At 40.0% G+C, this 18,772-nt stretch overlaps 2 protein-coding genes across 2 annotated transcripts; one reads left to right on the top strand and one right to left on the bottom strand.

Annotated features, from left to right (window-relative positions):
• Positions 1–228: 228 nt before the first annotated feature.
• Positions 229–4,252, top strand: REXO4 (REX4, RNA exonuclease 4 homolog (S. cerevisiae); the record flags this gene model as incomplete). Its single annotated transcript, XM_010083463.1, has 7 exons — positions 229–581; positions 872–1,027; positions 1,238–1,431; positions 1,867–1,955; positions 2,556–2,630; positions 3,352–3,426; positions 4,151–4,252. Coding segments are annotated over 7 exons (1,044 nt in total), but the record flags the coding sequence as incomplete, so codon positions are not given.
• Positions 4,253–4,858: 606 nt separating this feature from the next.
• Positions 4,859–17,681, bottom strand: STKLD1 (serine/threonine kinase-like domain containing 1; the record flags this gene model as incomplete). The annotated part of the gene is made up of 18 exons (XM_010083462.1): positions 4,859–4,906; positions 6,006–6,085; positions 6,404–6,541; positions 7,081–7,209; positions 8,109–8,237; positions 9,348–9,476; positions 10,392–10,526; positions 11,102–11,218; positions 11,856–11,939; positions 12,568–12,695; positions 13,147–13,307; positions 13,409–13,521; positions 13,993–14,108; positions 14,692–14,762; positions 14,969–15,073; positions 15,702–15,776; positions 17,066–17,110; positions 17,586–17,681. Coding segments are annotated over 18 exons (1,899 nt in total), but the record flags the coding sequence as incomplete, so codon positions are not given.
• Positions 17,682–18,772: the final 1,091 nt, after the last annotated feature.

The raw sequence follows: 18,772 nt of genomic DNA, 5'->3' as shown, positions 1-18,772 counted from the left end.
GGGCTGTCACTCTGACCGCAGCCCCGCTTCGGATGTAGTGATTAAAAAAAAAATAATGATCTGTGTGTCAGCGGGCGGGGAGGGGGATATCTCGGTGCCAGTAACGCCCCTAGAGCCAGACAGAGAGCCCTGGGCCGCTTGGCTCTTAGGCAGAACCATGGTGGGGTCAGAGACAGGGAGATCATCCTTTCTTCCCCCCCCTTTTTTTTTTATTCTCTGTTATTTTAGCTACTGAAACAAAAGGCAAATAGCTCCAACGCGTCCCTCTCTGCATGTCAGACAGACACCAAAAAGAAGCATCCACTCAAAGCGGGAAGTAGCCAAGAAATCCCAGCTCTGAACGGGAACGGGATGAAGGCCAAATCCCCAGATCAAAGGGACAATGGTTCTGCTAAAGACAGTCCTCCTTTGGCCAAGCCAAAATCCAAGAGTGTCGCAGCAGATAAGAATGTAAATGGCACCAAAAGTGATGGGAAAGGCTGCAAAGAAAAAAAGAAAAGTGGCAATATTTTAAAGGAGAAAATCGATATCAAACATAAGAGGAGGAAAGCTGAAGAACATGCGGAGCAGCAACCCAAAGAGTGAGTACTGGAGGCATCACGCATGTACATGAATATTTATTTTCAGAGATGTACGTAAGGAGCAGAGCAGTACCTTCAAAACAGCTGCACTCTTCCAGACTAAATTTTGGGAGAAATAAGACACATGCTGCCCCCACTCCTCAGACAGAGCAACAAACCTGCATAGGTGACAATACTAATTTTCCCAGAGCTAATTTCTTGATTTCAAAAATACATATGCTTTGCCTTACACTACAAAAATGCAGGACTGTTTTCTGACCATTAAATGTAATTAAATCTGTACTTACCAGGGCTGAAATCTGGTTTGATGACGTTGATCCAAAAGATATTGAAGCAGCAATAGGACCCGAAGCAGCAAAAATTGCTCGAAGAAATCTGGGACTTGAAACAGATCCATCTGAACAGTCTGTGGAGCAGGTGCTGGTTAAAGAAAAGGCTTCTGAAGGGTGAGTGACATTCCAGCAGGAAGGATGGCAGCAGAGGCATCAAGATTATCTTCTCATAACTGTGATTTGCAGATGCATAGCGTAAGCTGACATCTCCCTGAGTCTGACAAACTGCTGCGTTTTCCCCCTTTGTATCAACACATGAATTTTGCAAACTCCAGTATCTGTCCCTATGACAGAGGTGTCACCAAGCTGTCCTTTGTGTTCTAGGCTGACACGAGCTGTAGCCATGGACTGTGAGATGGTGGGAGTGGGACCCAAGGGTGAAGACAGTATTGTGGCTCGTGTGTCCATTGTGAACCAGTTTGGAAAGTGCATTTATGACAAGTATGTCAAGCCTACAGAAGAGGTGACTGATTACAGAACAGCTGTTAGTGGCATACGCCCCGAGAATATAAATACAGGTAGGAGGTTTTTTTCCCCAAAATATTCTTAAAGGAGGGAAAATTTAAACAGGCTATCACAGAAGCTGTGTTGGCTGAGCTTGGAAAAGTCTTAGATCTATGTTGGGAAGCTGAAAACAAAATGTAGTCTGAATGCTAAGAAAAATTGTGGGAAGGAGTACTTTTAACAGAATGGTCACTAATACCCTAGAATAAATTAACTCATGGATTAGGCAGGGGAGTAATAGGAAATTTATTTCCTTTTAGCACTATCATCTTTCTGCAATTCCCTATGCTCTTGTAACAAGCAGTGGCTTTAGTGCACTGTACGAATTTGTATAACTACAGTCCCAAGGATACAATTGCTTTCACAGAAAAGATGCAGTGTTTTAATTGGAGCTTGCTTAGTTGTCTTACGCATCTAATGGCAAGTGGTTTTTTGTGTGGTATTTTTAGGTGAAGATTTTAAAACGGTTCAGAAGGAGGTTGCTGACATCTTGAATGGAAGGATTTTAGTTGGACATGCTTTACGCAATGATCTGAAGGTACATAGCTGCACATCTGTTATTTTGATAACTAGGGTCCAAAAATTTAAGATTGATTAATTTTCTAATACCTCTTTCTGGATCAAATGGACACACATGAACTAGAAACTACAACTTTATCACTGTTCTATCAGTTTCTCGTCATTTCATGCAGCACCAAGTATAGCCCTAGTCACTTGCCCACTAAAGTTCTTCCACTTCTGAACTCACTTGCCAGTAGCACTGTTCTGCCTGCTAAATTGCCAGGAAAGAAACAGAATTATGGAAAGAAAAAAAAAAAACAAACCTGTTTGCATGTTTTGCTTAGCCCCCAAAGCTCAGTCTGGTCATCCTCACCAGAGACAGATATCTCATGTCACACTGTACCAACACTGCAGGTACACTTCTACAGGTGGTGCCTCCAGATTCAGTTCTGTTTCTCATGCTAAGTAGAACCCTGGTTCTTGAATCCAGACAGTAGCTGGATGATCTTGGTCTTGTCCATTGATGGTTTTGAACTCTCTCATAATAAATGGAAGGAGAGAGCAGGAAGCTATACTTTCAGCTGTATAAATTTCCATGCAACAGCATGCTTTGGACTGAAAATGTAATTTCTTCTAGGTACTATTTCTTGATCATCCTAAGAAGAAAATACGCGACACACAAAGATACAAGCCTTTCAGACAGAGGGTCAAGGTGAGAAACTGACAGGAAGGTGCACCTCAAGTAACTCACCCTTGAGCTACTCACTCCCAGCTGCTGCCTCACTCCCACACTTGCCCCTACCTGACCCTGTTCCTTCTTTCCTGCCTGAAATAGGGATGCTTGCTTTTTGTGGTTTGAAAATACTAGTCCCATTGAACGCTTAGTGTTTTAAATACATCAGTAAGTTACTTAGTTCAGTACAAACACTACCAGTAATACCTGTGCAGAAAATTCAGTGGCTCTTCCATTCTTTGGCACTTGCATGTTCCTCATAATGCTTTTCTGGATAGCAGAATAAGATGGTACAGTTCTGCTTACAGTAGGCTGATGTGATCACTTCAGTGGTATAATTTCCACAGGGATATAAAAAAATAGATGGCGTCAGGCTTCTGCTTAGACTGCAGGAGTAAAGGTGCAGATTATACAGAGATATTTTAAGTTTCATAACGATATACTGAGGTTTTATTTTTCACAACAAAGCAGCCCAAACATAAATCCTAGGCTTATGGTAATACACATAAAATCCCCTCAGTACTGCATGCATAAATCTCGTTAATTCATTAATTCTTCTTGACAGTTCACCAGTAGAAGCTGAGACGTGCTATACTTTGAGGAATGCACTTAAACTGATATTTTTATGTATATAAACACATCTATACATATATATTTCAAGTGGTGTGACAGAGCACAATTCTGTCTTTTCTATTTCTAGAATGGACGGCCATCATTGAAACTGCTCTGCGAGAGACTGCTGAATGTTCAAGTGCAGACATCAGAGCACTGCTCGGTATGTAACTCATCAGAACATACATTTTTGGGTAGATAACAAGGTACTGCACATTAGCTGTAGGATCTGGGTTCAGTCCAGAATGCTGTGGCTTTAACAAGCTCTGCTTGGACACCAGCACGCAGTAAGATTGCCATCTAAGCTTGCTTACTGTTAACACGTCTCATACCAATTGGATTATTTCCTTATTTTCAGAAACTTCATTTGCACAAGTCAGCTGTATTTTATTTAAATATTACTTCTTGTTATCTTAAGATCCCTGGGGAAAAGCAATTCTCAAGTTATCGACTGCTTACCTTACAAGCAGCATTCTGCACTGCTGTACTATGTCATCTTGGATAACAAAGTGTGAGAACCTGCTACTGAATCTCAGCAGTTAGTTCCTTTCTTTCAGTGCATCCTCCTCACAGGAGGATATAAGAGGAATTAACTGAAAAAGCAGGGCAAGTTGTGAGGGTATCTCCAAGGTACTGTATCAAAAGTATTTTTGCATTATGGCTTTCCAAGTCCTCATCAGAAAGAGAAGTGCATAGCCTTGTGGCATTCTGAGTACTTACTCTTCCCCTTCCACTAGTCACAGAACCTCAATCTAGAAAAGGATTATGAAACATTAATTGAAAGGCTATATTAAAATGATGGACAATTTAGCTGCTTATTAACAATAATGTTCTGAAGCCACATCAGCTGTGTTTCATTAAGCCTCTTGTTTGTTCTGTTCTTTTAGATTCAGGATGCACAGGCAGCTATGAGACTGTACACCTTAGAGAAAAAGAAATGGGAAGCTGCTGTCAAGAACAAATCTAACAACAAAAACTGTAAAACTTGATTCTACACTGGGTTTTTATCTGCAGCATTTGCTGGTTTCATGTCACATTCCAGGGCAGATTTATAGAGAGAACTCAAAACTGAGAGCAGCTCTTGATAAAATCAATCAAAAGACAATACTTCCTAAGCTGGAACATGGCTGCTGCCACACACGAATACTGCCAGTGTCCCCTTTCTGGATGGTGACTGTGCCTATAATGCCTCCTACTGTGTTTCAACAATGCTTGTCACAAATGCCTGCATTTGTCAAGTACTTTATCAGTTCAATTTCTGCAAAGGAAACATACACTGAATAATTTGTAAAAAGTGTTTTTACATTAGGATAGATGAATGAAGAAACTGTAATTGTTTTGCTGAAACTCCCCAGACTAAAATCTTTATTTAAAATATTTTCAAGTCAACAAAGTAAGGCAAATTCTTAATTATTGCTGTTAGTCTCACAGTTGTGGCACCTAAACCAACAGAATATGTAATCGTTTATGTATTATTCATGGTCTAATATTAATCTTTCTGGTGAGAAAAATATTTAAAAATATTTCTGGAGTATCCAAGCTTTTATATCTGAACCAGAAGTGTACAGGTTTTGTTCTTACACAAAAAGTTCCTTTTACTTCCGCAGTTTCAAAAGTGCTGCATCCACAAGGGTCATTATCTCCTGGAGAGAAACGTGAGAATTGTCAAATACAAGATTATCTTGCTGCTTCACTTATTTTTATATTCCTTTATTAATAAAACCACTGTGTCTAACATAGCCCTTCAAAGTGAGTGGTGCTTTACACAAGTGGGGTCTGATTCTGCAAAATCCAAAGCAATGGCAATTATCAGAATGAACACTAATGCTGTGATTTCAAATCATCTAAATGGATGCTGGAAGGTAACAAAGAATGAGTTTTGGAGGTTTAGCAGTTGCATGTCACACACTGACTGAGCATGTTCTGGTCTTGTCTGTCTGTGCTGTCTGTTAACAGGGGACACAGGGAACAACAAATGATCTTTATCTCTGTTGTGATTCTTTTTTTCCTGCACTGCCTTATAGCTGCAGCGTCCCTTAAAATGGTGCAGGCAATGCCTGCAGGAGACACTGGAGAACAAGTTCTGCATGTAACTGTCTGAGACAAAATATGTAAGCAGGCTAAATGCATAACTAAAAAGAGCAAAGTTGTAAGACTACCCAGTCTTATTGGCTTGATGAAAAAAACCTGTAATTACTGGTTTCTTGACAGCAAGCCACTGCAAAGGAGATACTAGTGTGACATATTAAACAGCTTCAATAACTTTGCAGTTTCTGGTCTTTCAACAGTTATGTTTTTTCAGTAGGACTACTTGTTGGAATTTAATATAAGTTAAATCTTCAAACTGTCACAAGGGTTTGTTTTGTTGATTTTGTTGTTTGGTTTTTTTTAAGGATGTCACTTATAGAGCAAAAATAATTGGATGTCATATACTTAATGCTTTATTATTGTAAACTTTAGCCTGTTTTAGTCTGAAGAATGTAAATTAAAGCAATGCAATGTTGCAAGAGACGAGAACAGTTTTTAAAAATTACAGCATAAAGCATAAGGAAAAAAAAACCTTCCAACTACTTGTTTTCAGCAGTTAGAAGTGGTCTTACAAACTCATTCTTCACCCCATATACACATAATTCTTTAAATTTCTGCACTATGTAATTCCAGCTATTTGAGAATGATAAAATCCATAACAAGAAATAATACACTAAACATCCACCCTTTATGATCACAGTGACTTCTACATACCATGCTAGATGGAGAACAGTTTTTTATTTCAGACAGCAGTTCGTCCATTCTCTGGGACAGCATATCCAGCACAACATCCTCTGTAATGGAAATGAACAGGATGATTTATGATTACAAGTGCCAATGGTTTCAGCAGAAGCTAAAGGAGAGCAGGAGGGGACAGATCTACACAAACAGAAGGCAAGATAAGATGGAGTTATAACATCAGAGGGGCATTTATAATTATTCAAGAACAAGCAGGATGAACTCTCAAGTTCCAATTCATCCTCCTTTCTCAGATATATAGCAAGTATTTCCTAAGAGCAGCCAACATGTCCCTGAGCAGCTGCTGTTGGGGTTTTATTTACTGTCTTTTGGGGGTGGGGGAGAGGAAGAGACAAACACCACCACCATCTCACCATATTGAACCATCTCGTTAATCAGCAAACAGATATTTCCCACCACTTCTGGATCATCGAAGTGAAGGTGGTAGGCATCTTTGATCAGGTTTATTCCACTGCCTTTTGAATCCATTATAAATCTCAAAGCTGATATTTCTGAAAGGGAGACAAACAGTGCTGGGCTAATTGGTCACTGCAGGCTGTATTATCTGCTTTCCAGTCCCCTGCTCCAGCTAGCACACACGTAATATTTTTCCAGGAAGTCATGTCCCTTATTTTCAACCTTCCTAAAAGTTATTCTGAAGCATATTCAGGCAACAAGTAGATGAACATATATGCAGCCAACACTGTCATGCATGGCAGAAGTGGTATTTTCATGTTTACTGTTTTCACATTGAGCTCTACCCTTTTACACAGTTGAAACAACTTCAACATAAAACAAGAAACAAAACACTTAAGTTACTAATAAACCAGATCGTGCTGATCTAGAACTTCTCATACATGTATGCTGGGTCCATGGGAAAAAAAAATTGCATCTCCAGTTTCACTGTTTCCTCTTCCAGTCCTGCAAGAAAGTATTAACTCAAGAGAGCAGATGTCGATGCCAATCCCACTATGAACTCCCCACCTATACAGGAACATCCACATCCAAGCTGATTTGCAATCAATAAAAAAAAAGAATTGCTGAATGTTACCAGATAGCCTCAGAAGGCTTGCTAATGCCAGGCAGGCATTCTTCACCAGCATGGGTCTTTCTAGGTTCATCCTGAGTGCATCCAGAAGGAGTGTTGTTGTGGGCTCATACTCATTTTCAGTTAAACAACCTTTAAAAAAAAAAACCACACACAAAACCCCAAAACCTCACTATACTCAAAAGCCTTTAAAACACTCATCAGCATTTCAACTTCTGCCTCCTGTTTCTGAAATGACTTTTTACTTATGCAATAAAAGTTAAAGAAAGCAAGTGAAAACCTGTATTACAGTAAAAAAGGCCAAATAAAGCCTTATCATGAGCTGAGGTCTAGGAAAAAAATCTGATACATCTTCTATGTCAAGATTCTCTTCCATTCTCCAAGCCAAAAGGAATGGAAAGTCCTGAATATTCAACATATTCTACTGGTGGGTACTAGACTGCTTAGGGCATTTTACTCAGCTCTTCCGCGGGGAGGGATGGCATAAACACAGGGCAGTATGTAAACACACAGCAATGTTCTTGCATGAGGAAGGAAAAAGACAGTAGTACTGCAAGGATCCTTTCCTTAGTGCACATGATAATGAAAGCGACGTGTTTTATTTTTTAATCTGAAATATTGTTCCCAATTTACAAAGCAAATGGAATAAAAACAAACCTCACAGCCCACACTGCCCAACACTTCATACTGTGTTCAAAGGAATAACACAAATGGGATTCTTGGTCTTAAGAGAGAAGCCAGAAAGAATGCTCTGCGCAACAAGGGTCTTGTAGCTGCCCGTCATTACCATACCCAGCAGCAGTCTGGTTATATAATTGCTGGGGCTCATCATAAATAGCTCCCATTAGGGAGTGAGAGCAAGTGCACAGAAGACCGGACAAGAGAGGATGCAAGTTCCTAACTGTGCTGCCATCTGCAGAGCCTGCTGAGGCCAAGCAGCCTGGATTTCAAGGATCACCACTGACAGACAGATGTGTTTGGCACACCTGCCTTTTCTGTGCACAGGGGACAAGGAGACTGGGAAAACACACCTTGGAGTGACAGTGCCCACAGAGCTGAGCAAGCAGACTCCACCACTGTTCCATTCTGGAGGTGCTCTTGAAGGACCGCACAGGTAACAGGGACAGCACTTTTCAGCGATGCTTGGTCTACATTATTCTCTGAATTACCATAGCAAAAGGGAAATGCCTCAAGCAGAGTTATTTAATCAAGTAATAATATCATAAGCACATTGTATGTTAAATTGTATTAGTAAAACCTCAATGAGTGATGGCATTTGAGTAATGCAACATTTTAGTATGGACAACAGCAGAGAAAAGCAATTAAAATGCACAAAACCAAGTCAAATTGTACAGGACTAATAAATGTTTGTTTGTTGCAGAAAGCTGAACTTCTCCAGGAACTAGTTTTCTTTGCTATTTAAATTATACATAGGGAACACAGCAAGAAGCCTCCAAAAATAACCACTTTAACAGAATATGGTCTGCAGGATGGATATTTAGCTGATCACATAAATCAAATGGGTGGTTTGTTGCACAGAGGGAATAAAACATACCAAGTGCAATTGTGCATTCTGTGCTTCCAGCCTTCCTTAACAATTCAAATACCACACAACCATACAAGAACGTCACAGAAACAAATCCCCTAAAAAACTCCCAGCACTGTCTCATAAGACAGGTTCAGCTCCAGCAATCACCCCTGACTCTCCAACACTGTGGGATGATGCTGGTTTAGTTCTAAGGTAACAGGAAGAGTACACTTGTCACTTTGCCAATCACACTTCTTTTGGAAAAGCAAGGCTCCAGAAGTCCAACTGAAGATTTAGCCCACTGCCACCAAGAGAAGTGTGATGCAAAGAAAGATGCTATTAATTCCAAATGCTATTCTGATACCTAATCTGCTATTTGCACTGCACTCCCTCTGCTAAGGGCAGAGCAAAACCATGGCTGATGAACCAGAAACTGCATGTACCCTCTCATTTCTGACAGTCTGTTCATAAGCCTGACCTTGGCCTAAATGGTGAAGATTTGACTTTGACGCCTTATCACAAAAAGCTTTGCTAAAAAGTCTGCATTAGTTTTAGTTTTCTCTCCTTTAACTCTGAATCACTTAAAGTTATTCTAGTAGTGCTGCAGAGACATCTCTCCACAATGCGGGAAAGAAGAAAAACCCAGTCCCATCAACAGGAACATCTGAACTCAGTTAGGCACAATACCTGCTGCCTTTCAGGCACATGAGTCTAGGCACAATACTTGCTGGGTTCTACCTACCACTCACAGCCAAGCTCCAGAGAACTCCACAGCAAGAAAAGCAAATCTTTTCATTATGAAGAAAATTTCTTAAAATTGACACAAGGTCTGGAATCACTCCAGCTTTCCATAGATTCTCTGCAGCAACTTCTGAAGAACACAGAAAAATAAATTCTATAGAATCCGGTACTCTTGTCCCACTCACTGTCCTGGCAACAGACAGCACTACTAACCATATTTAAACAGTCATAACAAACCAGTAACACAATACCACCAGCTGGACAAAAGAAAGCAAGGGAACAGTCTGAATTCTTTAAGAAGATGCACTTAGGCATAGTGTTTAGTACAACTGACCCTTGAAATGGATGTTTGGTCATACTTTTTCCTTACAGATCTGAAATTTACAGAGCAGAAAAAGAACCGAGAGGGTAGAAATTACTATTTTTCAAATGTTTGCAATTTAGCAATTCAAGCTACCTCGGCTTCAGAATTAGGAAACACTATAAAAAGTTTGGTCTTAGACAGTAAGTTTATCTGTATGCGACACTTCGTACTTTTTTTAAGATTATCCCCTTGCTGCTAAATTCTTTTGTAACCATTTATAAGAAGAGTCTTCTGATGACTGCTGAACTGACATTGAAAACAAGTGAAAAATACTATCAATATTTAGCAAGTACAATCTCAGGAGAAAAACCAAAGTAGCACAATTAGGTAGAATGCTTTCAATTCACCATGGCACAGACAAAAATAGAATCCAGGTTCTATGCCCTCATTTTCCCAAGCACTACTATTTGCACAGTTTGTACTTGTTTCCAAAACAAGACGAAATACAGGACCACTCTAATAGATGTAATTCTGTAAGTACCTGAAGCCTCAGCAGTGTATATTATACTTTCTGGAGTGTTATCTTGCCAGTATCTAGTCAATCTTACCAATATTACCATTATTAAACCAGTACCTACAGACATCTGCATCTCTCAGTGAAGTCACAAATTGTGCATTTCATCTTAGATTATACAAGTAGAAACATAAGAATATTCCCAAAAAATGAACAAGGTGACCCACCACTGGCTGAAATCATCATCAGTAATGTGCAGACCAGTGAAATTAACTCTTCATTTTCAGAGTACTTTCTCACTGTTTCTAACAGAGACCTGGTCACATTCTCATCCATGGCCATCACCACATCCTGTTCCAGAGCTGTCAAAAGCAAACATTTAAACAGAACAAAGATTTCAGTGGCTTTGAATGAAGTCTGAACTCCCTGCTGCCAGCAGAAGTAAAACATTCAATTAACAGCATTTCTTCACAGAACATATACTAAAGTTACTTTAAATTTTCTTTTTCTGAAACACAATTCTTAGTAGTTTTAAGCTTGTATCATTATTAGGTGTTATGGGGGTAAATTGCCAAAAAAGTGACAGCAGGGACCACACAAGAGACCAAAAAACAATTTTATGGTTTGAAATTAAAAAACCAGAACACCAAGAATCTTATTTATGCACTCTAGTAACACTCTACATAACATGAAAACAAACTTGGTAGCCTATGTTCAGTAGCCTTTACTCAAAATTAACACTAACACAATTCACATATGCCAGTCCTGAAGTCCATGAGACTCCAGACTCTCATTAAAGCTGGTTAAATTCCTCTGTTATTTTAAATTTTTCCCTTAAAATCATTATTGAACCCATTTTAAACCTTATCTGCTACACCTGACTTTACAAGCAATAGGCTGTATTACCCAGCATAAATGGGACGTCTCATAACCGTACCTTGATTAAGAATTTCAAGCAATAAACTGCAACCATCTACTTGTAACTTGAGAGAATCTACATGAGTCTTCATAGCAAAAATGGTCAATTCTGTGAACATTAGCAGATAGGGCAAGGCTGTGGAGAAAAATTATTTGAGACAACATTCAGTTACACAGTTTAGAATGGTCAGTGGGTGTCTACACTTCAAAACACAAGAGTTCATTTCAAATAAATTTGAGTCCGTATGGACGATGTGATACGGCAGAACAACATTCTTTAATCACAGAGAACAAAAAACAAGTATAGATCAAACAATACAGAGTGAATTTTGTAGTCACTATGGGAAATGCCTCTTAAAGACAGCTGCAAGGCTACACAAGCTAAGTGTCGCCAGCACGTTCCTCATTAAGTCACACTGGCATTGTTCACATTGTCACGTAGGAAGTCCTGGGGTAGAACATTGTGCATGAGTCTGAAACAATGCTGTTCAGAACCTGTGGAGGACAGGATTTCACTAGGTCTCCTAGTTCTAGGAAGAGACCTTGAGCTTTTGGAATAGCTAATGTAGCTATTCAGTGTATCCACAAACATACAATAAAACGTTGAGGGAAATATGGATGGTTTTAGGGATCCATTTTGAGCACCAGTCATGGCAAGCCACAGTGCAGAAGTGCCAGACAAGTCAATCAGATGGGTACATGGCCTTGTATTGCTGTCAATAGGTTTGAATGAGAAATCATGGAATCATAGAATGATAGAAATAGTGCTTTACCACTTTTATCCCTTACAAAGCTGGCAAGGCGCTGAATGGCTTTAGCCTGTACTTCTTCTATATCCCAGAAAGCCTGCATGAATTCTACATAAAACAAGAAAATTCTTCTAACCATTTGATACAAACACTTAGAAAAAGCAATCAAGTTTTCTCTATTTTGTGCAAGATGTGAATGCATATAAATGAAAATAATATCATTTGTGATTGTTGAAAAGAAAAAACTTTTCCTCTAATGCAAACATTTAAATATTAAAAAGTTTTATGATTCATCTCTATAATCTGTGTGCATTTGGCATTAAGTATTTTGGGGACCTGTTGTAATATTATATGAGAGCAGGGCTAGGGGCTTCAAATGCATGATTCCAGTAGCCTTCTCAGATTAAGAGAATACCTTCCTTGGAAGGAAAATACCAGAGCAGATCCTTTGTTGGCATAAACTGGAAAACATGTTAGAATGCAGACAAAATAAGTGGGGCTCCTCAGTTTTCTGAAGAATGTTCTCAGACCCCATTTAATGTGCACAGTAGGTGTGGCTGGTAATCATATGAGGTTATAGAAAAGACTGCAGTGATCCTTCCTCCAAATAGCATCCCATTTTATTTCAAGTAAAATGAATGTCTAATAATTCATTTTCAAGTAGAATATATGCTGACTAGAAAACACAAGGGTTTGTTTCCTGTGAAAATCACCGTTACATTATTTTCCTTATTACCTAGAACACTTTTGACTCGTCCCTCAAGGAACACGTCTATTACTTTGTGAGGCAAAGACTTTTTCAGATTTACTAAAGAAGCACCAGCAATCAGGCATTTCCTAATAAACAGAACATCAGTCAGATCCCTAGAATTAGGAGAGACAAAAGCAGTACCAATAAGTTAGAACTGGTAAGTTAAAAAAAATACACAGGCTTTGTTTCATTTTGATATTAAAAAAGCTAATAATACTTCTTTGAAGCTTGGATTATTTTCCATAGCACTTACACAATTTACTTTAAAATGACTAATGAAAAGAGCTTACACTGAGCAAGCCATGCTCAGGCTTCAAGTTAATGGCTTGTAAAATTGTGTATAACATGATTTTATAATGTAACTCTTCAAAAAAAGACACCTACACATATCAGAATACCCACTTCTGAATGAACACCAAGTCTTTGACTTTAATAACTCAATTTGTTGAGGCAGTAAGATCAAAAACTTTGACTCAATCTCTTTCAAACACTAGCTAACATTGCCCTCTTTGTGAAGGTAGGTGGGGTTTAGGATAAAATAAGGGGAAAGCATCCAGAACTCACTTTGCTGTGGGTCTCAGGCTGGGCTCAATCTGTAGCATCATAAACAGAATTGGAAACAAAGGCAAAGAGCTGTTATCTCCATTTTGCATTGGTGTCAGAACTCCCTCAAGACGGCTGGTATCCTGTCTAATATCCTGCAGTAATGAAGTTATCTCTCCTGCCTGTAAAGAGTATAGTATCAGCAGAGCTTTCACATGCTCGTTTACAGATATCCTGGTGGGCCCATGACATTTTAAATCTATAATGAAACATTATTACATACATTCAGAACAAAGCAGGTCATCATGTCAAGTAGAATACAACCTAGAGACCAGATGTCAGATTTCTCAGTAAAAGAAAACACAAATGTTTCTGGAGCCATCCAAGACTTGCTATCTGTTGAAATAAGAATCCTATGGTAATGTTGCTGACATTGTACTACACACAGATTAGCTTGCACATGCATGAACTGCAGGCAATTATGTCTAAAAATAATTTAGAGATCTTCTGCAGGGATTAGACATTTTTTACCAGTGATAGCCACAAAAGATCAAGAAACACACTATAACAAACAATTTTCTAAGATGTTACTGCATGTATATCAAGCTAAAAAAGATTCCAGCTGTATCTGTTGCAGAGTTCTGAGACTCAGACATATCTATAGCTTTCAATTGTGAACACAATTAATGCTGCAGGCAACTGTCTATGAATATCCTATTCATACTTTAGAAGACAAATAATATTATGTGAAGAAGGGGAAGGAAAGAATTTTTTCCTCTTTGGCTGATTTTTCTCTGAGGAATAAAAATATCCACCATAACTGCATCTTTTAAAAATAAAGTAAAATAATTTAAAACAAATATCTACTTTCTTCTACTCTTATCTTCCATTTCATCTTATCTGTCATAAGTGTTTCTGTACTGAAGTCACTAAGCATGAAGGATGCTTCCCCAGTCACCAGTATGTTTGATGGCTTGAGATTTCTGCAACAGAAATATTTTCTGTCAGTCTGTGACATTAGAGTGTAACTATACATAACTACAGGTTCCCAGCATCTTTATACATCAGGAGGGGTTTCTGAGTTGTGTTTTGGGTTTTTTTTAACTATACAAGCAATAATCTACTGAAATACAATTATTTTCTTCTTTTACTGTGAAATGCTTTAAAATTTGTGATTGTGACACTAATTTATCTGAACATGGAATGCAACAGGTGTCTCTTACTTTATATACACAAAGTATACCTTGTCTATCACAGACACCAAAATGTAAGCATTAACAGAGATGGTCAATATTTTAAGATTAAAATCAATATTAGAATTCTAGCACATTCAAAAAACCAGAGAGAACACCTCATTCAGATGGATAATTCTAGACAAAAATCAAGAAATAGATTACTTTAGAAGTCACAGAAAACTAATCCATATATGAAATCCAGAATTTCTACCTCCCATTCTCCCTTTTGAACAGTAAAATTCACTGTCTGTAAGTGAACAGCTGTGCTGAACCAACAGTTGCTGCAAAGAACAGTGACCTATTAGACAAAGAGAACAAGATTTCTACTCACCTGTGGAAAATATTTTGTTTGTGTATATAAAACAGAGCATCCACCATCTGTCCCAGGAACTTCAGAATCACCTGTTAAGGGGAATATACAGGAAAGCATAACACAAACAGAATAACTTCCAATATCTTCTGGAAGATAGCTTCCAAAACCACCTTTCAGGCAAACACTGTGCTTTGAAGATTTTGGAGCGAACTTTGAGAAAGAGGGAATACAGAGGAAGAAATATAAAAGCAGTGAGACTGTCAGTTCAGCCAGATGCCTCTTCTATACTTTTTACCAGGTCTGCTATTTTTTCTGACTTCTGCCTTTTTTCGTTGATTACAGACGAAAGATCTCCTTGGCTTGAGTGCTGCATTACCAGACAAAGGAACAGAGATGATACCTGTAATAAAACATTACACCAACATTGCCCAGTTGTTTGCAGGTAATAACATATCCAGTAAGAAAGATAAAACCAAGCACTTAGCCAGACTGGTGGGTGGGATGTTCACCAATATCAAGGTGTTCTGAGATTATTAATCTCTCACAAAGGAGACAATATTTACTTTCTTTTATTAAACATACAGCATGTTTGTTGTTTGGGTTTTTTTGAAAAAAAAACATTATCAAGCATCTTCTCTGAAGCCACATGGGACAACTCAAGTCCATAAAATCAACACAAATTTTGCCTAAGAACTGAATAAAATCTCCAAATAAGTCAGGGCTTTCAGCTTCCTATAGTCTCCTATAAAAGGGTTTTCATGCAGGCATGAAAATCAGCATCGCATGCTGATTCACATGAGAATCTGTGAGTCAGAGCACAATACTGCCATGTAATGGACTCCATGTATCTTCCCTGCTTTTCAGCGTGCTTATTCAGGAGTTTAAAAAGCAGACTTGTTTCAAATCAAATAGCTTTTTCTTTTATAGCATCTCACACCAATAACCCCAAATTTAAACATGCAATAATGCTTACATGCCCACAACAATAACCATGTGTTCCAGTTTAACCAATCCTATTTTGTTCTCACCTCATTATCCCAAGTCACAAACAATTCCTTGTAAGCACAGATGTTTGAATGATTAAGTTGTAGCAGATCCATCGCCTGCATAGAATAAAAAAAGTACAGAGCGCGCTTTCTACAGCTACACAGTCCTTCTCACTTAACAGGATCTTAAATAATATCCTAAGCAAGTTCCTGACTTGTTCATGTCACATGGCTGATCAAATCCTTTCAACGTGCAAGCTCTCATATATTTGCATGTACAGGTGTCAAGGAAAATACTTCAGTAAGACTCTATTCAATGCAATGCTGTAACAACCCTGGGAGATTCAAGGATATAAACAGATACTTAGGGAAATGATATGTAAATGACCCTCTTTTCAGTTCCTAACATCCAAACCTGAAAACACAGAATATGAAGATTATTTTTCTAGTGCAGCCATTATTTCCAGTAACCTCTACACAAGCCTGAGCCAAAGAAAATATGATGACACTAGTGAGACACTTATCTCCTTGAAGCTGGTTTCCAGGTAAGGCTCTAACAGCTACCAGTTACTTCAGCAAATTTGCTGGTGATGCAAAAGGTAAAAAGAATTCAACCTGCTCTCCTATATTTGTGTCTGTGGCTGTACAGACACAGAGAAACTAAGAGCCAAGCTCCCAGCTGACACAACTGCATTTATCTCAATAGACATGTACATCAGCAGAAAAACTGCATCAAACTATCAGTAAAGCCAGTCTTGGTACATAGAGAGGTCACCTCTCTCGAGTAGGATGAAGCATCTGTACAGATATGTGTTCTCACTCATTTACAACTGCAGATGTCATGCATACGGGACACTGTCACACTGATACATCATATGTTAGTTTACCTATTTTGTTGAAACAAACTGTGTTATTTTAATAGTATTTCTGATGTTGCTTCTTACTCAAGACATCAAAACAAGTTTGCACAGAAGTGCAAAGGCAGAAAACTAGTCAAATTATTCACATCAAAAAATGTCCCAACTAGGAATGAATATATAATGAAATACATTAAATAGAAATTGAGTTATTAATAATGAACTATGAACAGACCAAGGTTCTCCTTCAGCTTAAAGGCCAAAAGGAGGAGCTTTGCTCTTTGTCTTCAGAACAAAACAAATACAAACCTTGAAAAAGGACTATCCTCTCAGAACAGCTTTCCATTTGAATCTACATATCCAAATATAGGAACAATTAACAGAAAATCCTGGCCTGAGCTCAAGCAGAGGGCAGGGAGAACACCCCTCAGATAGTCCTAGCTTATTTACATCTTGACTATTTACTTAATTAATCCTTGCAGATAAAAGACTGTTCTGTAAGACTCTGGTCTTTGTAAGTGAAGTTGTAAAGAAAAACTGCACTGATACCTCCTTCAAGGCCTTATTTGCTTGCTTTTCCTCAATGCATTCAACCTGCACCAAACAGAAAACAAGGATGAGACTGTAATGTAGAGACAGCTGAACATTAAGCCAGAACAATCCTCCCAAGATGACTGTAACTGCAAATTATGTATGAATTAGCATAAATTTCCAATGATAACTCCCATCTGTAATGTATGGAGCAGTCTTGTTGGAAGATGGCCAGAAACAGAGCTTTAAATGAGTCCACAACAACTAACCTTCTCCTGCACTGTCAAAGCTGCAGTAAGCTAAGGTGAAAACACCCTGGATGGACCTGAATAGGCTGCTCCTCTTTCCCCACTTCTAACCTCAATACTCTGGTAAACTGATCTGAATCTTTCAATTGCCAAAACAGCAGCACAGCAAGATGCGAGCCTACTCTTACCCGGTGGCCAAGCTTCCTAACACGTTTGTTACTACCAGGAGGGCCCATGGAGATAACAAACATGCCAAGTGACTCTTGTTTTCCTAGTAACCACCTTCTCACCTGCTTTATTATATATTTCTTCTCCATCCCCTTTTTTATTTTCAATTCAACTACCAGCATAACACCCAGTGCTCCGGGCTGCAGCTGCTCCAGCACCTACAGGGCAGAGAAGAGACACTCAGCTTCCACGAGTGGAGCAACCAAGGCAGCAAATCCCTTCAAACCACTTTCCCACAGACACCCTCCACCCAGCACACACCACCAGTCCCCCGTGGCAGGACCACAGGCACCCCCATCTGCCCCCCAACTCTCAGAGGCACAGATGCCTTCCCCTCCAGAACATTCCCCCTCACTTCCCCCCTGCTAAGCACAACACCCCCATCTCCACAGGGCCATTTGCACCCCAGCACTTCCCTCCCCAGGACCACATAGGCCCCTTCCTCAGAGAAGGTGACATCCCCCTCATCGAGGCCACACACCGCCTCCAGGACTATACACCCCCCAGGACAGCTTGCACTCCCTCCCCACAGTCATGTACTACCCCAGGGGTACCTACACCCCCTCCCCTAAGGCCACAGACCCCTCCTCAGGGCCAAGTACCCCCCCAGAGCCACTCACACACCCTCCCTATAGTCATATACTACCCCAGGAGTACCTACACCCCCTCCTCAGGGCCATACACCCCCCAGGCCCGCTTGCACTCCCTCCCCACGGCTCTGTACTAGCCTTAGGGGCTTGCACTCCCTCCCCACAACCCTGTACTAGCCTTAGGGGTACCTACACCCCCTCCTCAGGGCCATGCACCCCTCAGGCCCGCTTGCACTCCCTCCCCATGGCTCTGTACTAGCCTTAGAGGTACCTACACCCCCTCCTCAGGGCCATACACCCCCCAGGCCCGCTTGCACTCCCTCCCCATGGCTCTGTACTAGCCTTAGAGGTACCTACACCCCCTCCTCAGGGCCATACACCCCCCAGGCCCGCTTGCACTCCCTCCCCATGGCTCTGTACTAGCCTTAGAGGTACCTACACCCCCTCCTCAGGGCCATACACCCCCCAGGCCCGCTTGCACTCCCTCCCCATGGCTCTGTACTAGCCTTAGAGGTACCTACACCCCCTCCCCTAGGCCACAGACCCCTCCTCAAGGCCATGTCCCACACACCTCTACCTGAACCACCTACACCCCCGCGAAGGACTGCAACCCCCCATTCCTGCCGGGCAGGACGAGCCCTTCAGGCAGCACCTTGTAT

The sequence above is a fragment of the Pterocles gutturalis genome, unplaced genomic scaffold (assembly GCF_000699245.1).
Source record: "Pterocles gutturalis isolate BGI_N339 unplaced genomic scaffold, ASM69924v1 scaffold45505, whole genome shotgun sequence".
NCBI classification, from domain to species: domain Eukaryota; kingdom Metazoa; phylum Chordata; class Aves; order Pterocliformes; family Pteroclidae; genus Pterocles; species Pterocles gutturalis.
Note: the sequence above shows the minus strand (reverse complement) of the source record. Positions and strands in the feature narration are given on the sequence as shown.